The sequence below is a fragment of the Sus scrofa genome, chromosome 2 (genome assembly GCF_054392235.1).
Source record: "Sus scrofa isolate SSC_HxYL_T2T_F1_AM1 chromosome 2, Sscrofa_HxYL_maternal_Yorkshire_Landrace_v2.0, whole genome shotgun sequence".
Classification (NCBI taxonomy): Eukaryota; Metazoa; Chordata; class Mammalia; order Artiodactyla; family Suidae; genus Sus; species Sus scrofa.
The window spans coordinates 28,740,926-28,760,667 of NC_139384.1; the positions used below are offsets into that span (position 1 = coordinate 28,740,926).

At 47.9% G+C, this 19,742-nt stretch overlaps 1 protein-coding gene and 2 long non-coding RNA genes across 22 annotated transcripts in view; 2 read left to right on the forward strand and 1 right to left on the reverse strand.

Annotated features, from left to right (window-relative positions):
* The window catches only part of PAMR1 (peptidase domain containing associated with muscle regeneration 1), a 170,479-nt gene extending 164,062 nt beyond the window's left edge, over positions 1-6,417 (forward strand). For 19 of the 20 annotated variants that reach the window (XM_085009513.1, XM_085009512.1, XM_005660990.4 and 16 more), the window contains 3 exons: positions 2,473-2,705; positions 3,664-3,956; positions 5,330-6,417. In XM_085009513.1, coding sequence (XP_084865639.1) covers positions 2,473-2,705; positions 3,664-3,956; positions 5,330-5,866 — 1,063 coding nt within the window. In that variant the 3' untranslated portion in view covers positions 5,867-6,417. 20 annotated transcript variants of the gene reach the window in all.
* Positions 6,418-10,280: 3,863 nt separating this feature from the next.
* LOC146405294 (uncharacterized) lies at positions 10,281-19,165 on the reverse strand. The gene is made up of 4 exons (XR_014837079.1): positions 18,399-19,165; positions 14,422-16,058; positions 11,118-11,217; positions 10,281-10,878 (listed from the first exon to the last, which is right to left on the reverse strand). It is a non-coding gene; the product is annotated as an uncharacterized LOC146405294 (long non-coding RNA).
* LOC146405295 (uncharacterized) lies at positions 11,131-12,373 on the forward strand. Its single transcript, XR_014837078.1, has 2 exons — positions 11,131-11,250; positions 11,785-12,373. It is a non-coding gene; the product is annotated as an uncharacterized LOC146405295 (long non-coding RNA).
* Positions 19,166-19,742: the final 577 nt, after the last annotated feature.

Here is a 19,742-nt window from a genome sequence, read left to right on the forward strand (position 1 = left end):
ACGATGGAGGTGGGGCCCCCTGGTGGCGGGCTGTGGAACCTTATAACCTGCTTCCCCTGGATTTCCACGAGGCTTAATGCTTGGCTTCCTTTGGTTCTCTGCTCAGTTTTTCCCTGACCTTCCATGATTATCCTTTTAAAAATAGCAGCCCCACCTCCACAGTGACTGCTGGGCTGTCTTCTTTACCCAGCGCTCTCCAGCCTTTACGGAGACCTCCAGCTTTCACTTCATCGGCCATCTCCACCTATTGTTCTCCGGGCACTTTGTTTTATTTGTCCTGTTTCTGTCTCCCCACACCCCACCAAAAAATGTGAAAGTTGCAAGTGCAGAAACATTTTCTGTTTGGTTCAGGCTGAACTTCCAGTGTCCAGAACAGTGCCTGCCACGTAGGGGACCCCCTCGCCCCAGAATGTTGAATGAATGAGCAGATTGGATTGGTGGGTTCAAGACCTGGTTCTGTCGTCTCTCTTTAGCGCTGGGTATTCTTGGGGAAGTTCCTAAACTTACAGAGCCTTTCATTCCTCTTTCAAAAAGTGAGGGTAAGCACCGTAACTCTTGTCTCTGGGGATTGTTAAGGATTAAATGCAAGGCCAATAGCGAGCGTTTATGGGGTGTTTGTTTGTGCCAGTTATGCTTCTGAATTCTTAATGTGCATTAGCTCACTTAATCTTTACTACAACCTCTGAGGTAGGTATTATTCTTGTTATTATTACCACTTCATTTTAGATTTTATTACCTTTTGATTACAGATGGGTAAACCGAGGCTCCGAGAAGGTAAGGAACTTGCCCGAGGTGACATTGCTAGAGGAGGGAGCAAAGCCAGGATGCAGTTTCCGGGTCCTCAGGGTCTGCTCCCTGATGCTTGCATCTTGAACCAAGCCTGACGTTAAGGTCTTAGCAAGATGCCTTGCACCTGTGAACACCCACCAGCCATAGCTCTTGGTTTTTAGAAATAGCAACAGTGAATCGTGACTAGAACTGACCCCAACCAAGTGACGTGAAATATTCAAAAATTAGGATATTCCTCCGTCTCCCATTCTGCCTCTGGCTCTCTTATTCCACTTCCCTTCTAGGCAAAGCATTGCCTTGGGAAGAGTGACAATGGAATCCAATTTCTGCCCCTCCCTTTCTGATCTTTGTGATTTACCTGCGGCTCAACTCCCTTCTGAAGAGTTCTTCCCAAGGAGATGCCTTGGAGAGGGGGCTTTTAAAAAAAGACCACCAGCCTTTGCAACTTGTGCAGAAGTTGTAATGGGGGTTAGGTGACAAGGTGTCAGGTGTCTCATGCAGATGAGAAAACATGCCTAAAACTTGCTTTTCAACATCTTTCTGGAAGTCACACTCCTGGAGCAGGGACCCGATAATCCCCAGCAGCCAGGCTCACGCAGGAACCTCCAGAGGCAATGTAAACCTTCAAGGGCCAAGAGCTGAGCTTGTTCACAAGTCCAGAAGCTCCCTGAACTGCAGACGTGGTTCTAAACATGAGCAAAAGATTTGTGGGATGAAATCAGTGTGGATGGAATATTTGCTCTGAGCCAATCACTGTAGAGACACATGAAACCGATTTCTTACGATGTCTTGGATTGGCACGGCAGGGATACCGGGGTGGGAACTTCTCAGCACCACCCTGAGTTCTGCCTTAACTTCCTGTGTGCCCTTCAGCACCCCCACCTACCTCTCTGGGCTTCCTTCCTCCATTCATGGAACAGGGATGAAAACACTGACTCCTGAAGGAAATCTCACTTGTCAGTTAATAGTCATTAGGCGCTGGGATAAAATCAGCACGAGCCATGTAGTGTGCGCACATCTTTCCCAAGAATCCCAGGGTGTCTCTGGGGGCTTCAACTCCAGGGCTTGTTTAAAAGACCTTTTCACATTTCCACACAGCGCTCTTTATTTCTCCCAATGTGCCCTGAGAGAAAGTGCTATTCTCGGAGGTGGACTAATTACGTCTGCTAATTGCTAAATCAAGCTACTGTATCAACACAGTTTAGTTCGAGTCAATTCCTCATACTGCCCCATTATGATAATGGTTAAAGGAAAGCAGCCGCCTGGATTTCTCTCCTTCAAATTAACTTGCTTTCTTGTTTAATTTCACAATTAACTCGTGTGTGTGCGCATGTGTAGCATACCTTGGGATAGCAGCTATTGTGTTAGATGTTACGTTCTTTGATTAAAATCCTGGGTAGCTGGAGGCATGCCAGAAATGGAAATGGAGGATTAAATGAAGGTTGAAGGGTGCAAGCAAACTTGCTCAGCGGTAGAGAGGCGTGGGGTGAGGGGTGCGGAGGGAGGAAGGGAGGGGAGGAGAGGAGAGGAGAGGAAAGGAGAGAGAGAGAGACAGAAAGAGGAAGAGACAGCTGATTTGTTCTTCCTCTGTAACTAGCTATCTCGGGGCTTGGATGGGTACTAAACGGGCCACGTGTCTGTCTCTTGCCCTCCTCTCTTTCTGGGGCTGTGTGCCCCCTGCAGGGAGACGCCGTTACACCAGCTGTACTCCTCAGCCTTCAGCAAGCAAAAACTGCAGGACACCCTTACCAAGAAGCCAGCCCTTCCCTTTGGAGACCTGCCCCCTGGGTACCAACATCTGCACACCCAGCTCCAATATGAATGCATCTCCCCCTTCTACCGCCGCCTGGGCAGCAGCCGGAGGACATGTCTGAGGACTGGAAAGTGGAGTGGTCGTGCCCCATCCTGCGTCCCAAGTGAGTCACGGCCTGTCCTTGGGCCAGAGCAGCTTATATCTGTCATGGCTGTTTACAAACAGCCACTGACCCTGTTGAAGACTTTTTAGGAAAAAATCCTTGTCCAAACACATGCTTCTTCTGATACATTCCCTAGCTTGGTGAAGTATGAAATTCCACAGTTAGAGGTTCTTTCCTTTGGCTTAAACTTATTACCCAGGAAAAATGAACTCATTAAAGCTTAGATGAATTTGGGGGGAAGAGTATACTTTCTTGTGGATAATTCTCTCACTTGGAGCAAAGGGACCGAGCCGTCATGAAATACCGAGTGGGGAGGGAGTTAAAAAGGGCCAGAGGTGGTCTAGTGATGTCATCCTGGCTACTTTGTCTAAACCCCAGTCTTCATCCTTATCACCCAATGATATTAATTAGGTTATTGTTATTCATGAGATAATGAGGTACTAATTCCTAACAAGGTTATAGTGATTACTGAGATAATACATGGAAGTGTCTGGAATAGGATCTCGTACCTACTACGGTATCCCCATCCTCTTTGTCAAAGGCGAGGAGCGTGGCTTCATTCGAGGTGCTCATCTTTATCGCGATAGTCACGATAGCCTGAGTCTAACTACTGCTATACAGCATCTCATCCAGTCTCCTCCAGAACCCTATCAGACAGTTGCATTTACTGCGTCTGTCTTGCAGGCAAGAAGACTGAGGCTCCCACGGATTAGGCAACTTGCCCACAAAGTGCTGGGGATGGTAAGCCTCTAATCGTAACCCTAGACATTAGAGGCAGCCATGTCAAGGTGACTGATGAATATTTAAAGGGAAAAGAGAACCAGGTTAGATGCCCTGTGGTCTCGACCCCCATAAAATCCCTCTTTCCAGATTCGTGCTCTGTTGGTTGACTGACACATTCCCCTTTGGGCGGGAAGGTCTGGGTCTGTCTCACTGAGCTGGTGCTTTGTCTCCATAGTTTGCGGGAAAACTGAGAACGTCACTTCCCCAAAGACCCAGGGGACGCGCTGGCCGTGGCAGGCCGCCATCTACAGGAGGGCCAGTGGGGTGCACGGGGGCGGCCTCCACAAGGATGCGTGGTTCCTGGTCTGCAGCGGCGCCCTGGTCAATGAGCGCACCGTGGTGGCGGCTGCCCACTGCGTCACTGAGCTGGGGAGGGTGACCGTGATCAAGACAGCGGACCTCAAAATCGTCCTGGGGAAATTCTACCGTGATGACCACCGGGATGAGAAGAGCATCCAGAGCTTGCGGGTGAGTCGGGGCTGCAGCCTGCAGCCTGGAAACGGGGTCTCTGACTCAGCCCCTCCTGGGAGAGCCGTGCCTGTGCTAGTCCTGTCACCTTGACACATTAGCACCCAGCCCAGAGCCTGGAAATACTACACACGTAGTAGGTGCCTAATCTTTCATATTGACAGGTACGATCAAGGGGCACCTAGAAAGACTGTGGAGGCTTTCCCCCCTTAAATTGTTTTAAAAATAAGATAGTGATATCTTCGACCATTGTGGTCATCAGAAGTTAATCGCTTATTATGTTTAGGACACTGGAATAGGTCTGCTCTGAGGACATAGAGAGAGACTCCTAACCAATTTATAATCTTTGCTTTCCCTGCCTGTCTGACTCTCTCACTCTCCCCCATCCAGCCATTCACCCACCCAACTCATCCATTAGTCTGTCCGTCCATCCACCCACCCACCCACCCACCCACCCACCCACCCATCCATCCATCCATCCATCGCTGAGTTCCCGCAGCATGCCATTTACTGGGAATAGATACAGGATGGTATCAGGCGTGGCTTTTGCCCTGAAGAGTCACAGGCTAGGGGAAGAGACAGACCAGTATATTCTGAGTGGTTCAACACAACAGAATCCCTGAGGAAATGGGCCCAAATGTAGCTGAAGGAACAGAACACATCTATAAAAATATTAGAGCGTGTCACAGATGTAAGCTGCTGGAAGCCCCCGTCAAAGATGGTGATCAGCAAGGATGGGGACAGTCAGGGGGAGCCTTTGTGAAAAGTCTTGTGCACCATCCTGAGCATGTGCAGCTCTGTCTTACTGGCTTGAGGGGAAATGAAATGTTTACTGTGGACCACAGGTTGCAAACTGGTAACCTGGAGGGCTTCGTGCTTTGATAGTGCTATCATGTGTGTGTGTGTGTGTGTGTGTGTGTGTGTGTATTTTTTTTTTTGTCATGGCCACACGGGAAGTCCAAAGTGCTCTTATATATTTTCTTTATCGGTTGTTTGCCAACATTTAACAATCAAGAGGTTTCAGCCAGAGATCTGAGTCCTTGCCAGAATTAGAGTTTCTGCATGGCAGCAGTCAGCTGGAGCAAAGAGGCAACTGCCCACTCTGCGTGGCGTGTGCACTTCCATTCTCCAAAACCTCCCTTGTCCACTCTGCTTATTTTATACCCCCTGCCAGCCCCTGTACGTAGGCATTTCTTGGTTTGCAACCCTGGAAAGAGAGCGATTGGTTTCTATGGTCCCTTGAACGGAGTATCTCTGAGTAATTGCAGCCATCTCTTAGACATGTCTTCCCGATAACGTAGCCCCAGGGCCTGCCTGTTGTCATCATGTGCAGCGGGCCCCTCACCGTTGCTGTCCATTCCTTGCCTTGGTAGATTTCTGCCATCATCCTGCATCCCAACTATGACCCCATCCTGCTGGATGCCGACATCGCCGTCCTGAAGCTCCTGGACAAGGCTCGCATCAGCAGCCGCGTCCAGCCCATCTGCCTGGCGGCCTCTCGGGACCTCAGCACCTCCTTCCAGGAGGCCCGCATCACCGTGGCCGGATGGAACATCCTGGCAGACTCAAGGAGCCCCGGCTTCAAGAATGACACACTGCGCTCGGGGGTGGTCAGGGTGGCGGACTCGCTGCTGTGTGAGGAGCAGCACGAGGACCACGGCATCCCAGTGAGTGTCACGGACAACATGTTCTGTGCCAGCTGGGACCCCACCGCCCCTTCGAACATCTGCACAGCAGAGACGGGCGGCATCGCGGCTGTGTCCTTCCCGGGACGGGCGTCCCCTGAGCCCCGCTGGCATCTGGTGGGGCTGGTCAGCTGGAGCTACGACAAAACATGCACCCACAGCCTTTACACAGCCTTCACCAAAGTGCTGCCTTTTAAAGACTGGATAGAGAGAAACATGAAATGAGCCGCAGGCCTACAGGGTGGCTTTTCTTTGCATCTATCCGTATGTGTGTGTTGCCCCAGGCAGTTTGGACCCGAAGTCTGCTTCTGCCCGTGAATTTGGCTGCACCAGGGCTTCTGATTTCAAAACCAGTGGAAGGTGCGTAGAGCTTACTTTCTGGTAAGCCACTGCCTCCCTGCCTGCTGGGACCATTTGGAAGACACCAGAGCCACTTGCAAGAATTCAGTGTCTTCAAAATAGATGATATGAACAGTGAAAAAAATCCTCCCAGTTCAACGGACCCAGTGGCCTTCTCCATGCCTCCTTCAGCGGTGTGACTGCGACTGCCATGGCCAACTCTGGTCAAGACTGACTTCATCAGGTCTCTTCCCAGGCTCCAGCCAGACCGAGTTCCCAAGAGCTGCCTGTAGGACAGCCCCAGAAGGTAGAGCCTGGCTATGATGTTGGTGTCAGCCCACACTGTCACTGCCACAACACGACGTGGTCCTTGCCCTCTCCAATCCCCTGTACACGTTTTAATAAAACAAGGGTTGGTTTTGGACCCACGGAACAAACGTGCCATGGCTCTGATTCCTGCATGCAGCCTCTTGGAGCTACATGTGTTGGGCCCAATGACTGGGTGGCAGCCCTTTAAAATAGATCCCCAGGAGTTCTTGTTGAATCCTCAGCAGGTTGACAAGCCAATACAGTGTCCATAAGGATGTGGGTTCGATCCCTGGCCTTGCTCAGTAGGTTAGGGATCCAGCATTACTGTGAGCTGTGGTGTAGATCACAGGGACTGCTCGGATCTGGCGTTGCTGTGGCTGTGGTGTAGGCCAGCAGGTGCAGCTGTGATTCGACCCCTAGCCTGGGAACTTTCATATGCTGTGGGTATGGCCCTAAAAAGAAAAGAAACAAAGACCCCCAGATTATAATTCCCAAATAATGCATATAGCAGATCTGATGCCATCTTTTCAATGCTAGTGCTTGCAGTTTGCTGGGTCACAGAGGGGGGCAGGGGGATGGTCAGATAAAGACAAACAGGGAAGTATCAGGGATTTGATGATCCTAGCACTTTCTTGGTCTCATGTTCTAGACTGAGCACACAACTCTGCTTTGAACCTCCCCAAACCTTTACCATTTACTGAGAGTAGATACAGAACTGAATGAGACATTTTCATTGCCTCTAAATGGGAATCACCTATTTCCTCACACTGGCTTGTAGCTTTTTCTCTGTAACTTAAGTAATTTTCCTCTTAAGTCCCACCCTTGGCTACCAATGAATAATAGAGCGAAAAACATGAATCCAATCCAGTTCCCTAAGTGATCTTTTGGGGTGACTCACTCTTTCATCCTCTCCCCCCTGCTTTCATCACCATTTCCTCCTCTCCAAGATGGTGCCATGGAGGCTTATAGGACTTTAAGCCTTGAGACACAGTAGGACTCCTGAGTTCTTGCTGATTCTTTCTGTGTGGGAGTGTCTTTTTTTTTTCTTCTTCTTTTTTTTAGAGCCACACCCATGGCATGTGGAAGTTCCCGGGCTAGTGGTCAAATCGGACCTATAGCTGCCGGCCTATACCACAGCCACAGCAACACCAGATCCTTAACCCACTGAGCAAAGCCAGGGATCAAACCCAAATCCTCAGAGATACTAGTTGGATTCATTACCACTGAGCCACAACGAGAACTCCCCTGCTGGGTCTTAGATGTGTTTAGTGGGACTTTCTCCTTCCTGGGCATTTTGCTGACATTGGGTGCTCAAGCCTGTAACTACTGTTACTTGTGCTGTGTGGCCCAGTGGTCCTCCCTGCTGTGACTTGACTGCTCCCCAGCTCCGGCACTGATAGCCTGAGATTTGGGGGGACTCCTCTTTGACCTCAGTTTGGGTGACTCAGCCTCCTGGCCACAGTGACAGCCTCCCATGGTGGCTGCCCAGCGTGACTTTCAGTGACCTCCTCTTCCTCCCCTGGGGGCTTGTGGGGACTTCTCGGTCAGTCTTTTCCGTACCTCTTGAGGGCTGAGAACCCAGGGTTGGTACCGGGCACCTGGGAGACCCTTGCCTCCTAAAGACCCAAATAGGAAATTTACTCTTCCCTCCATGTGTCAGAGAGAACTTTGACCCCAAGGACTTTAGCCCCAAGGCAGGAGGTCACAACCATCTCCCAACCTCCCCATCTCTGTGTCTTTACATAATTCCCTGAGCCAGAAGAGAATTTCTGGTACTTTCTCCCTTTGTCAGGCTTTCTTGGGGCTTTCCACAAGTCCCATCCTCCTCTTTTCACCCACCCCTGCATCCTCATGGCTTAATCTCAAAGCAGTGTATTGGTTATCAACTTCCGAGTAACAAACATCCAACGCATCATGGGTTAAGCTGGAGTATTGGATTGGACAAGTATTTATCAGATTGCTCAAAGGGTTTTTTCTTTCTGCCTCAGCCTGGGAAGTTTGCGTCTTGAGAGGTATCATGGAAGTCAGATCAACAAGATCTAAATTCAGATTCCTCTCTTTCAACTTATTTTCCATGATTTGGGGCAAGTCACCTCCCCTCTACCCCAGTTTCACCATTTGTCAGGTTGGCATGCTAAAACCTGTCTTTAGCTGTCGTAGTTAAGGGAACCACTGTATAAAGCAATGAGCATAAGACCTGGCATATAGTTGGGTGCCTATCATACCTGGCAGGACGGGGGCTGTCCAGCTGGGTACCGCTCCATAAAGCCTTCACATCTGCCCCTTCTCACCCAGGTGCCCCTGCTCATACTCTCCATTCTTTTTTTTTTTGTTTTAATTTTTTCTTTGTGTAGCCACACCTTTGACATATGGAAGTACCCCGGCTAGGCGTTGAATCAGAGTCGCAGCTGGCACCTATGCCACAGCCACAGCAACCCGGAATCCAAGCACATCTGCGAACATGCACCTCAGCTTTCAGGTATTGGATCTTTAACCCACTGAGCAAGGCCAGGGATCGAACCTGCATCCTCATAGAGACAACGTTGGGTTCTTAACTTGCTGAGCCACAACAGAAGCTTCCATACTCTCCATTCTTTTCTTCTTCTTCTTCGTCTTCGTCTTCGTCTTCGTCTTCTTCTTCTTCTTCTTTTTTTGGCTGCCCTGCAGCCTATGGAGTTCCTGGGTCTGGGATCTGATCCAAGCCATGGTTGCAAGTTATGCTGCAGCAGCAGCCATGCCAGATCTGATCCTTTAACCCACTGTGCTGGGCTGGGGAACGAACCTGTGTCCCGGTGCTGCAGAGACACCACCAATCCTGTTGCTCCACAGCGACAGCTCCCCCATACTCTCCGTTCTCTAATTCTGTCCTGACCTCTTATCTGAACCATCACGTTCCCTACTTTCTTGACACTCTCTTTACTATTTAGTGTCATTTTCTGTCTTTGCCTCATCACTCAGATTTGGTTCACATTCATGTCATATCAGCTATGACCTTGTTCCCCTTAGAAGCTGAATCTGCCCCCTACCTCCCATCCTGGTGACACCAACTGAGGCTGCCTAGTTAATGGCTCCATGGCCACTTGCCCCTCGGCATAGATCTTCCTTCCCTGGTGCTGCCGCCATGGGCTGCAGGGACTCACTTCGACTCCAGGCCAGGACAAGAGCGACGGAGACGAGCCTGTCCCTTGGCCACATCTGGCACTGTAGGAAGGTCATCCATCTCCCTTTGTAACACAGCCCTGACATCTTAGGATAGAACTCCAAGGATGCAGGATCTCCGCTGAGCTGGAAATCTGGGTGTATATCAGGGTTTTTTCAGAGACTCAGAGTCATGGAAAATAAAGAATTACAATGACCACCTACAGTTGTAGGCAGTGGTGGGAAAGTCTCTTTGAGGTTGTTGCCTTTGCATCTGATGTTGGACCTGAATTCAACTGGCCAGCAGTTGGGAAAGGAAGCTGGGTGCAAAACTGGCAGATTCCAGGATACACTGGAACCCACAAGGATAAGTGGAAACCCACGTTTGTCTCTTGGTGTCCCCAACCTCTATGGTCTGAGTGACCTCCACACACACATCTGGTCCAGGACACTCAGAGAAGCTGGACGAGGATTTCCAGCAGGTGGTAGAGGAGCTGTGGGCCTGGGCGCTGTCCCTCCCCAGCAAAGTCAACTAGCAGATCAGTGACATGGGTGAACCATCACAGTGCCCGATGCGCTTTACCAGCTTCCAGAGCGTGAGTAGAGCTGTTGCTTTATTTTCCTGTTCAAATCTCGTGTAGGTTTCTCTCGTGCCCACTCTAACCTGGAGCCATGCAGGGAAGGGAGCTCTGCAAGCATAGGTGCAGCCTCCCGAAGCTGACATGGAACAAAAGCCACCACGAGTCATGGAATATTCATGCCTGAATGTGGTTGTCAACTGGGGACGCCTTCAGGGCAAGAGAAGCCCCCTGCTGCCTTCAGAACAGTTTGCCTCTAATTTCTTTTGTCGTGGTTTTTTTGGTTTGTTTTGTTTTTTAGTACACATGCAGCCTGCAACATGTGACATTCCATCAGTGAGGCCTTGGTGCCTGGGAGCTGGCCTAGCACTCACAGCAAGACTGTGGTGTTCTCCTGTTCAAGACCAGTAATTTCACAGAATGCCAGTATCAGGCTAGATCATTCTGTGACTGGGATGGATCAAGACAGAAACAAGACCCCTTTATATCTTGTCTATGAAGAGACAAAAGCAAGGTCATTATATGAACCACAAAAATACCAACTAGCCCCCTCTCCTAGTTAAGAGGAGTGACTGTGGCTTCTTACCAATTATATTTTAGTCTCTATTATCCTTCCTTCTAGATAAGATTTATAACGATAGCAAATTAGAGAGTTATTTCCACTTAACCGATAGCTTCCAACCCAGAACAAAGCCCTATTTCCTTGAAACCTCCCCCCAAGTTACCTATTGGAAGCCCAAATCCTTCAAGTTCTTTCCATTATTCTCTTGATGAACGACCCCTCCATGTTCCTCATGATGTGCATCCTCTTTCATTTCGAGGAGCAGTGAATCCAACTTGTTCAACTATAGGTGCGTTTCTGGGGGCCTCTGTCTATAAGACAATGAAAAACGCACACACACGTATATATATATATATGTAAGAATCTTGCTTAAACCCTACGGATTTTACTTAAGTTTTGTATACTACATGTTAAGATTTATATGATGCATAAAATTTAAAGTCAATAAGATTTAAGCAAGAGTCTTGCTTTCCCCAGGAGTGGAAACGATTACACATTAAGTGGCCTTCTAAGAATACCTGGGTAGTCAACCCACACTGCTTTCTCTTACATGAATTCCAACAGGCGTCAAGAGGAAGGAGCAATCCAAATCGGCCAGTGTTTTCCATCAAATTGTCCTTCACAGGAGAGTTAGAACTTCAGTTGAGTCTCTGGAGTGGTGGCCGGGAAGGAAGTAGGATATTGTAAGTACAGAAGGAAACTGGAAAGTACATAAGATTAAACATACGGAGGGGAGCTCTTTTAAAGAAGGGCGAATTCTTTCCCAGTGGGAACACTTTATTACAATGACAGGTCAGGTTGGCCAGCCGAAGCAAAGACAACCAAGATGAGGCCAATTGTTGGTGGATTGCAAGGGCTAGGGTCAATAATTTGGCTTCTTATTGCCCATTTGAAAACATCAAGTGAATGTTGATATCTCCAGAAGAGTGAAAGGATAAAAGTTGCATTCTAGAAAGACCCATCAGGCTGGCCATGCTAGAATGAGGCAGTAGTTAGAAGACCCAGCCTGAGTTCAAATCCCCGCTTTGTCATTTACACACTGTGACCTTGAACGTGACATTCAGTCCCCCTCCTTTCCATCTGTACAGGGGAGTGAAATGAGGATTCAGGGAGTTCATGAGTACAGGAGTGAAGTGTGTAGAACCGTGTCTGACCTACTGCACTCAGTAAATACTGGTGACTATTATGTTGGTGGTTGTTTCATGGTTGTTCTTCAGGAGGAGAAGATTGGAGATGGAGAAACCAGTTATGCAAGACCTTTTGAGGGGTGGAGAGAGGAAGAGAAGATTTAGAATGCTGTTGAAGTCCAAGCTTGTGGAAAGAAGTTTGGCCATCTGTGGAGTGAGGCTGATCAGGGGAAAGGGTGGGTAGAAATAAATGGGGGCCACAGGGTAGAAGGGCCAAGGGTATTGAGGACAAAAAAAGCAATGGGACTATTTAAGTGGGAGATGTCTGGATAAATTTATAAGGAAAAATGCCAGAGCTTGCAGTGATTTTTTTACACATTTCCCCATCTACATTTGATGGGGGGATTTGGGGGGCTTACAGTCTGGGCTTATTGAAAGAGGCCAGTGCAATTGAACAAGTGGGACATTTGTAGCATTCTTCCCAGCATAATACCCATTGACCTGTTGTTCTTTGGGAGTTATGGGGGGAGGGGTTTGAATATGACTATTTATGGTTCTTTAAGACCTAAAAATTTCCATGCTTTCAAATCCATCACCTACTCAGAACCTAATGGACCTTCCACATTTACCTCCTGTATCGGAATATTAGTCAATAAAATCTCTTCCATCCTGACTTCAATTAAGGACTGTGAGTTCATTGATTTTCTACCCGTCATTTATCCATCAACAAAACATTGAGCGTTAAGGACTGGAATACTAAAGGTGGACCACATTGGCTTGGTGCTTGCCGTCAGTCGTTTAATCCCAGAAATACATGAATAATCAGAAATCATGGTAAGTACTAGGAAGGAAAATACAGCACATCAAAACTATATAACAAGGGGAACTGATGGAATCTGGAGGGGGCAGGATAAAAGTTTTGCCTCATTGAGGAAGCGAAGACTGAGTTGAGGAGTTGATTACCGGATGGAGGGTGAGAATGCGGAAGGGCATTCCAGGCAGAGAGATGAGTATGTGCAAAGATGTCGAGAAGGAGGGCTCTTGGCCTATTTGAAGAACTTCTAGGGAACCAGTGAGGCTGCAGGGGGACACGTGAAGAGGAGATGGGTGTGGTGTGAAGCCAGAAGTGGAGTTCCTGTATTTGGCCACCTGGGGAGCTGGGAGAATCAGATGAAAAGTCACTGCCAGGACCACACTATATATGTCAAACCCCATGAATTCCTAGAATGTGCCCTCCGAACTATGAGTGACGCCATCAACTCATCAAGCATAGCTTTGGCTTTGACTTTGGGCTTTTCTGTTGTCCTTCTAACCTGGATATGAAGGAAGACCTTGAATCTCACACCAATGACACAACTGCATATTGTTCTAAGGGAGAAATAGCTTAAGCGAGGATGAGATGAGTTAAAAGGAGGAGGATGACAGCCAATGCAAGAGGCAAAGAAGTGAGATGCTTATAGCTTCGCTCTTGCCTGATTTTTTTTCTCCTTTAGTATCTTGTGAAAGTGTTGAGTGAAATACTTTTCGGATCCCTAGGGCTTGGGCAAGTTTATCTTTTTAGGGCTTTTGGAAAGATGAGAGCATTTTGGAGTGGTTTGGTAGCAATTTGTGGTCTCTCTTTGCTTTTCTTGGCAGTAGGACCTGCTTTCCCTGGCAGGGCTCTGCCCGGATGTGCTGTTGAGGCCCAGCATTTTAAGGAGACTGTCTCAATGGCTGAGGTTTTGCGGGCTCACTTCACATTTGTATTCCAATTCACTGAGTGTTTATCCAGAGGCTGGTGGACCAAGCTTGATGGAGGGCTTTGACAATAAAGGGAAAAAAAGTTAGCAGATAAAATTAGGGAATAGCTTTCGCAGCTAAAGAAAATTAGAGAGAGAATTCTCCGAGGGAAAAAAAACAGTGTTAGGTTCCTGAACTTAGGGTTTCTAGGAAAAGAGAATTCCAAGCATAAAAGAAGGAACGTTATTATCCTTATTTGGAAAGTGGGACAGGATATTACAAATAAAACAGTATCCAGGTGCTAAGAAATGCAACATCCAAGAGAACTGGGCCCCTTCAAATTCACCATTATTATGCCAAGGCATAATTCAGCCTTTAATTTTTAAAAACGCTCTGAATCTTTAATCTCAACTTAGAAGTAAATTACATGGTTGCTCTCTCTTTCTCAATAAGAAAAATAACTTCATAAAGAAAATACTTTGGGGATTTGGTGCAAAGCCTCTCTCTCAGAATTACCAAGAGATTTCACAAAAGAAGTGAAGCCAGAAAATAGAATCACATCGCCAGGTTTTCTGAGGTCCCAAGGGCTAGCTTGGGTCCTTGATTGGGTCCTTTAGCAAAACCATTTAGCATTGAACCAGAGTGAGCTGGTGTCAAGCAACAAACTCCCCTGCTGAGGATAAAAAAAATCTTTCCATCCTTTTGCCCATCATAAAGATATCACGGCTGAACAGGGTCCCAGCATAGCAAAGAGAAAGGAAAGATGCATAACTGGCATTCTTTGCCATGATTAGAGGCAAGGGGTGGTAGAAATGAAAACACCAGCAGTCACTCTCAAAAAGAATTTCTCCCTTATCAAGCTACTAAAACAGAGACAGCCGGTCTCATTCAAAATTGTATGGGTTTTTACGGTGGGCATAAAGGACTTACACCAACCCTGACATTTAGCCTCAAGTCATCTCCTAGAAGAAGATCCTGACATGTAGGAATGATGTACCAGGAACTCACCATTCATCTTTTTTCCATTGTATCCTTTTGTCTTTCATCTGTGCTAAGTAAAGGGAATGAATTCACACTCTTTCCAAGAGAATTCACCAGGCAATAAAGTGTAGCTAACAAATGTTTTCGTCTTCCTGAGCTTTCTACTTAATGAGATGGTCGCTGCCTGAAGAATGGATTATATTTAGCCCACGTTCTCAGTCTGAATTGAGATTTCTATGAAGTGACATCTCTTTTCTCATCCGTGTAGAGAGTCAAGTGAAAATAGAATTCCCTTACATCGCTTTTGCTGATGTGTGTTAACAAGAAAAGAGTGAATGAGCTCATCTTGTCTCTTACTGCTCCACACACCCATGAGATGGACAATTTCCCTTTATTTTCTATTCAGTGATCACATTGGACAAACAGAGATACAGGCAGGTTCTTCTGTAGCTGTACGGTGTTGCTGGATCCAAAGCATGACCACTATTCTCACTTTGGAGTGATGACAGGGTGGCAGCCAGGAGGCCAACATAATAAATATGACAACAGCCATCACTATGTGCCAGGAACTGTGCTCAGTGCTTTATGTGACATTGCCTCCTTTAGTTCTCATCCAAGCCCAGTGGACGGGTCGTTCCTAGTCCCATCAGTGTCCAGAAGGTTAAGTGCATTACTCAAGTTCATTCAAAATGCAAAGAGGGAAAGATGGACTCAATTTGAAACTCACTGCTCCAAACATGGTTGAGAGGCATGGTTCCCAGGTCAGTCTGATTCTCAAGGCCATGTTATAACTTCTACAGCGACCCCCTTAGCACGTGTGATATGATGATCTGGGATTGACGGCCACTGTGAAAATCCTTCTCCCACCACTCTAAACTCCCTTCTCTTTTTAAAGCCTTTTCATTTTCAATTTAGTTTCAGACATCTGCAATGTCTCTCTCAGAAGCTCTTGGCTTCGGGACCAATGCTATGAGAGAAAATTATCTTTCCTCTAAAACAGAACCCTGTACAATGATTTTCATTCATGATTTTCATTCATCCTAAAAATAGCTTGCATTTTCGAAAAATTAGCATACTCATTTTAATTGTCTTGATGAAAGGGCCTCCAACACTCTCTGTTTTATTTATTTCTTAAAAACCTTAAGATGTCTAGTCATGTGGTCTTAATGACTGGGCCCAAGTTTAAAAGACCGATCCAGACACGCTGCTATTTCTCTGGGTCACTTTCTTCTGATAAACTTTGAACATTGAAACATTTCTCCTCTGTTGTCATCATGATGGGGAATGGGCTTATTTAACAGCCTTTTATGGGAAAATAGTGTAGGATATTTTTTCTTCTCTATATTAGGAGTCCTCCCCCTACACCCATCAGAGATGCAATAACCAATCTCAAGCAATCTGAAGGAAAACCAAGATAGGGAACGAGTTCCTTAGAAGAGCAAATGAGAGAAAGGAAAGTATTTGTCCCTTCTTTGGGCCAACCACGCTCCTCTAAGAATTGGAGAACATTGAGAATTATAGGATTTAGGATGGGAATCGTTGAGGCCATCTGGTGATTCCTTCCATGGTGTAAATACTGTCTTCTAATCTTTAGCAAATTGTCTGGTGAGGTCCCCTCTGCTAGAAGATCCTCCATGGTGGAGAGGGTCCTGCCAGGGAGCCACCTGTTCCAGTAACAATGACATTGTTATAACAATGGGTTGCATAGAAGAGAGGTTAAAGCAAGGTTCTGCAGGAAGACTGCTTGTATTCAAACACCAGTTTTACCCCATCTTCATCCCTTGGCACCGTAGACGCTTTCTCTGACTGCCTCCATCCTGCTCTCTTCCCCAGGGCGCTGAACTACAAGGATTGGCTATGAGTTGTACCAATGTGCTCTCTGCCCTCGCGCTTCCAGCTTTGGCCAATAGGGAGCCCCAGAAGGGTGCAAAGAACAGGAGGGAGGTGAAGGTCAAGTTATTTATTCCCAGGCTCCCTTCTGCAGGTTGCCATGGCAACAAGGCCTCTGTTGGCCAGGTGGATCTGAGCACCCGCCTCGGGGTAGGAGGTTTAGGGTGAGTAATGGTGCCCCACTGTTTCAGTCTGTGGGGGCTGCACTACCCCCTTAGAGTTTCCCTACATCCTTCCCATCGCCTTCTAAACAACCCCTTTATAAACTCCACAGAGCTCCCTTAATTTGAAGACTCCATCTTTTTCTAGCTAGGACCTTGACCGACCCAACCACTTACTATCTGCATGATGTTGGGCAAATTCTGTTACCGCTCTTGGACTCAGTTTTCTCCTCTGTAAAGTGGGGGCAATAACATCATATGCTGTACAAGTTCATCTTAAGAATAAAATGAGGGAGTTCCCATTGTGGCTCAGTGGTTAACGAATCCGACTAGGAAGCATGAGGTTGCGGGTTTGATCCCTGGCCTTGCTCAATGGGTTAAGGATCTGGCGTTGCCATGAGCTGTGGTGTAGGTCGCAGATGTGGCTCCGATCTGGTGTTGCAGTGGCTCTGGTGTAGGCCGGCAGCTGTAGCTCCGATTCGACCCCTAGCCTGGGAATCTCCATATGCCGTGGGAGCGGCCCTAGAAAATGCAAAAAGACAAAAAAAAAAAAAAATCAAACGAGGACATGTATATGTGTGTGTGTGTGTATATATATATATATATACACACACACACACATGTATTAAGGTACTTTGAACATGGAGTAAGAACCCAGGAAATGTTAGGGTAATATAATAACTACCAGAGGTCCTAGCTGAAACATTACCTTGATTCAGCTGTGGTAAACCACTTCTCAGAGCTTGGATTAGTCCTTAAGTCAACAATCAATAAAGCAAAAAGGAAAAAAATCCCTCAGAGTAAAAATGAACTTTGAACACCCCCAAGTCACCTAGCAAGGTATGATACAGTTTATTTCTTTGCATTTAGTCCTGCAGAGTAGTTTTTATTCATCCTAAGTTTGAGATCCTGTGAGTGAGACTTAAGAAAGGTAAATCTATATGCAAATGTCAGAGCATCCCACTCCTTCTGCTTTAGCCATAATCACAGAATCCCTGGAGGACACTGAGAGATACTAGGAAATTCCAAAATGTTCCTGCTGACTTGTGGGGTTGACTTCATTCTGTCCTCATACCAGAGCTTTATTGACTTAATGTGGGCTGGGAGATTTGTAGTTTGTGGTGAAGACGGAGAGGAATTAAGGGGGTCATCCTCTAGACAGCTTTAGGGGAGGCTAGATTTTCACGTGGGCTCAGTGGGAAATTAAATGGGGTGGATGGTGCTGCTCCCACATGTCTAGGATGACCCTTTATTGAGCACCCAAGATGTGCCAGGCTCAGAACTAAGCCCTTCCTACACATTAGCTATCTTATTTAACTTCACAGCAACCATGAGGTGGCATTATTTAATTTTTATTTATTTTTTACTGTATTTTTTTTTTATGGCTGCACCCATGGCATATGGAATTTCCCAGGCTAGAGACTGAATCCCAGCTGTATCTTCCTTTTGTCTTTCCAAAGGCTAAACACACCAGTTTGCTTCAACTACTCTTGGAGGCTGTGTTTCTGAACCATTTCTCCTCCTGTGCTTCCTGATGCTGGCTGCACAGCAGGATAAAAATCACATGGGGAAGTGAAAAACAAACAAAAAATACAAACCCTGAGTCAGAGCCCTGCTCCAGACGGACGGAACCCAGATCTGGGAAGGTGGCCTGGGCATTATTGTTTTGAAAGAAACTTTCTCATTATATTTTAACGTGCAGTCAGTACTGAAAAGCACTGCTCCAATTTGCTTGAAAAATGAAGACCCTCTGGAGCGAGGAAAAAGAAATCGGTTCCTTCTAGCTAATGATTATTATCCAGAATTATCTGTGGCATATTCCACATGATTTAACAGGCCGCCTCTTTAAGGGCAGCTGAATGCAAATGTTTCAGAAGCATTGGATGGGATGTCAAGGTTCCCAAACATAGCCATTTACCGGGTGCCAGCCTCTAGTGGGAGAGATTTGCGTACCTTTTACATTTCATTTCTTTTTTTCAGCACTGAGAGGTTGGGAACGGTACTCCCATTTTGCAGATGGGATGAAAAGAAATTGAGGAATTTCCTCCCGGATTACTCCAGGGGAAGGTGAAGAACTAAGGCTTTCGGATAGCAGCAGTCGGCACTTCACCACGAAGCCGCGCGCGCCCTGCTGGGACTCGGGCTTCCCTGGCACCGTCCCCAGGATAAACTCCGCGAGCTTCTACGTGGCCCGCTGCTGCATTCCGTCTTCGAAAAAGCCTCAGAGCTGGAAAGCGTCTCTTTCTGAGAATAAGACTAGGGAGGCGGCGACGGAGGACGATACCCGTATCTCAGACCCTGCCCAGAGGAGCCCCGCAGGTTCCAAGGGACTGGCTTGCCGCACTGACATCGGCGCGCTGACACTTTGCAGATCTCTTTCTCTCTCAAGAGAGAGCCCTTTTAATTTTCACTTCGGCCCAGCAAAGGGGGTTAATTTGGCCCCATTTTCCAGACGAGGAAAGTGAGTCTTTCTCTCCCCGTAGGTCGCAGCGTGGGGAAGTGGTGGAGCTGGAGGTGTCCGCCTTGTCCCAGAGATAATAAAACCTGCACGGATTTCGTCATTATTATGCAAAGCCGGCGGGGAAGCTCCAATCCTCCCTTGACCGAGCCCATCTGTCTCCGCGCGCCGCCCCCGGGGCACAGAAGCCGAAGGCAAACGGAGCCGAGTGGGTGGAAACCCTTCCTCTCCGCTTGCCTCGCCATCGCTCCGCGCCTTCTCCGCCAGCGCCCCCGAGGCCGACCTCCCTCGGCTTAAAAAAAAAAAACTGCGGCCTCCCCAGCACCCCGCCAGCGGCCCCTAGGGAACTGCATTAATATTAATCCCCATGCATAATTGAAGGCCAGAGATTTATTCGGGCCGCGGTGGGGGAGGGCGCCCGCCTGGGCTGTGTTGTGGCCGCGCTACTCAAAAGCTTCGGCCGCTCGGGTTCCGCGGGCCTGGTACCCAGGACGTGGGAAGTTGGGGCGGGTGTGCAGCCTGTGAGGATGAGCTTGGGAGTAATGTGAGTCTGAGCAAGTGTGCCAAGGAGTGAGGCGTAGCGCTGGGGGCTGCTCGAGGGAGGCGGGGACGGAGGGGCATCCCAGGTCTTCACGCCTTGGCTTGCGCTTTACCCACAGCCGGGTGACCCCGGGCCACGCGGGCTTGAGAGGAAACAATAGCGACTCCTTGGATCCTGGGCTCCTGCCACCGGCGGCCCAGGCCTTCCCAGGAGACCAGCGGGGCTTCTTATTTGGCTAGTTTATGGCGAGAGGCTGGGCGGGGGCGGGGGCGGGATGGCGGAGGAGGGACCGCGGCTG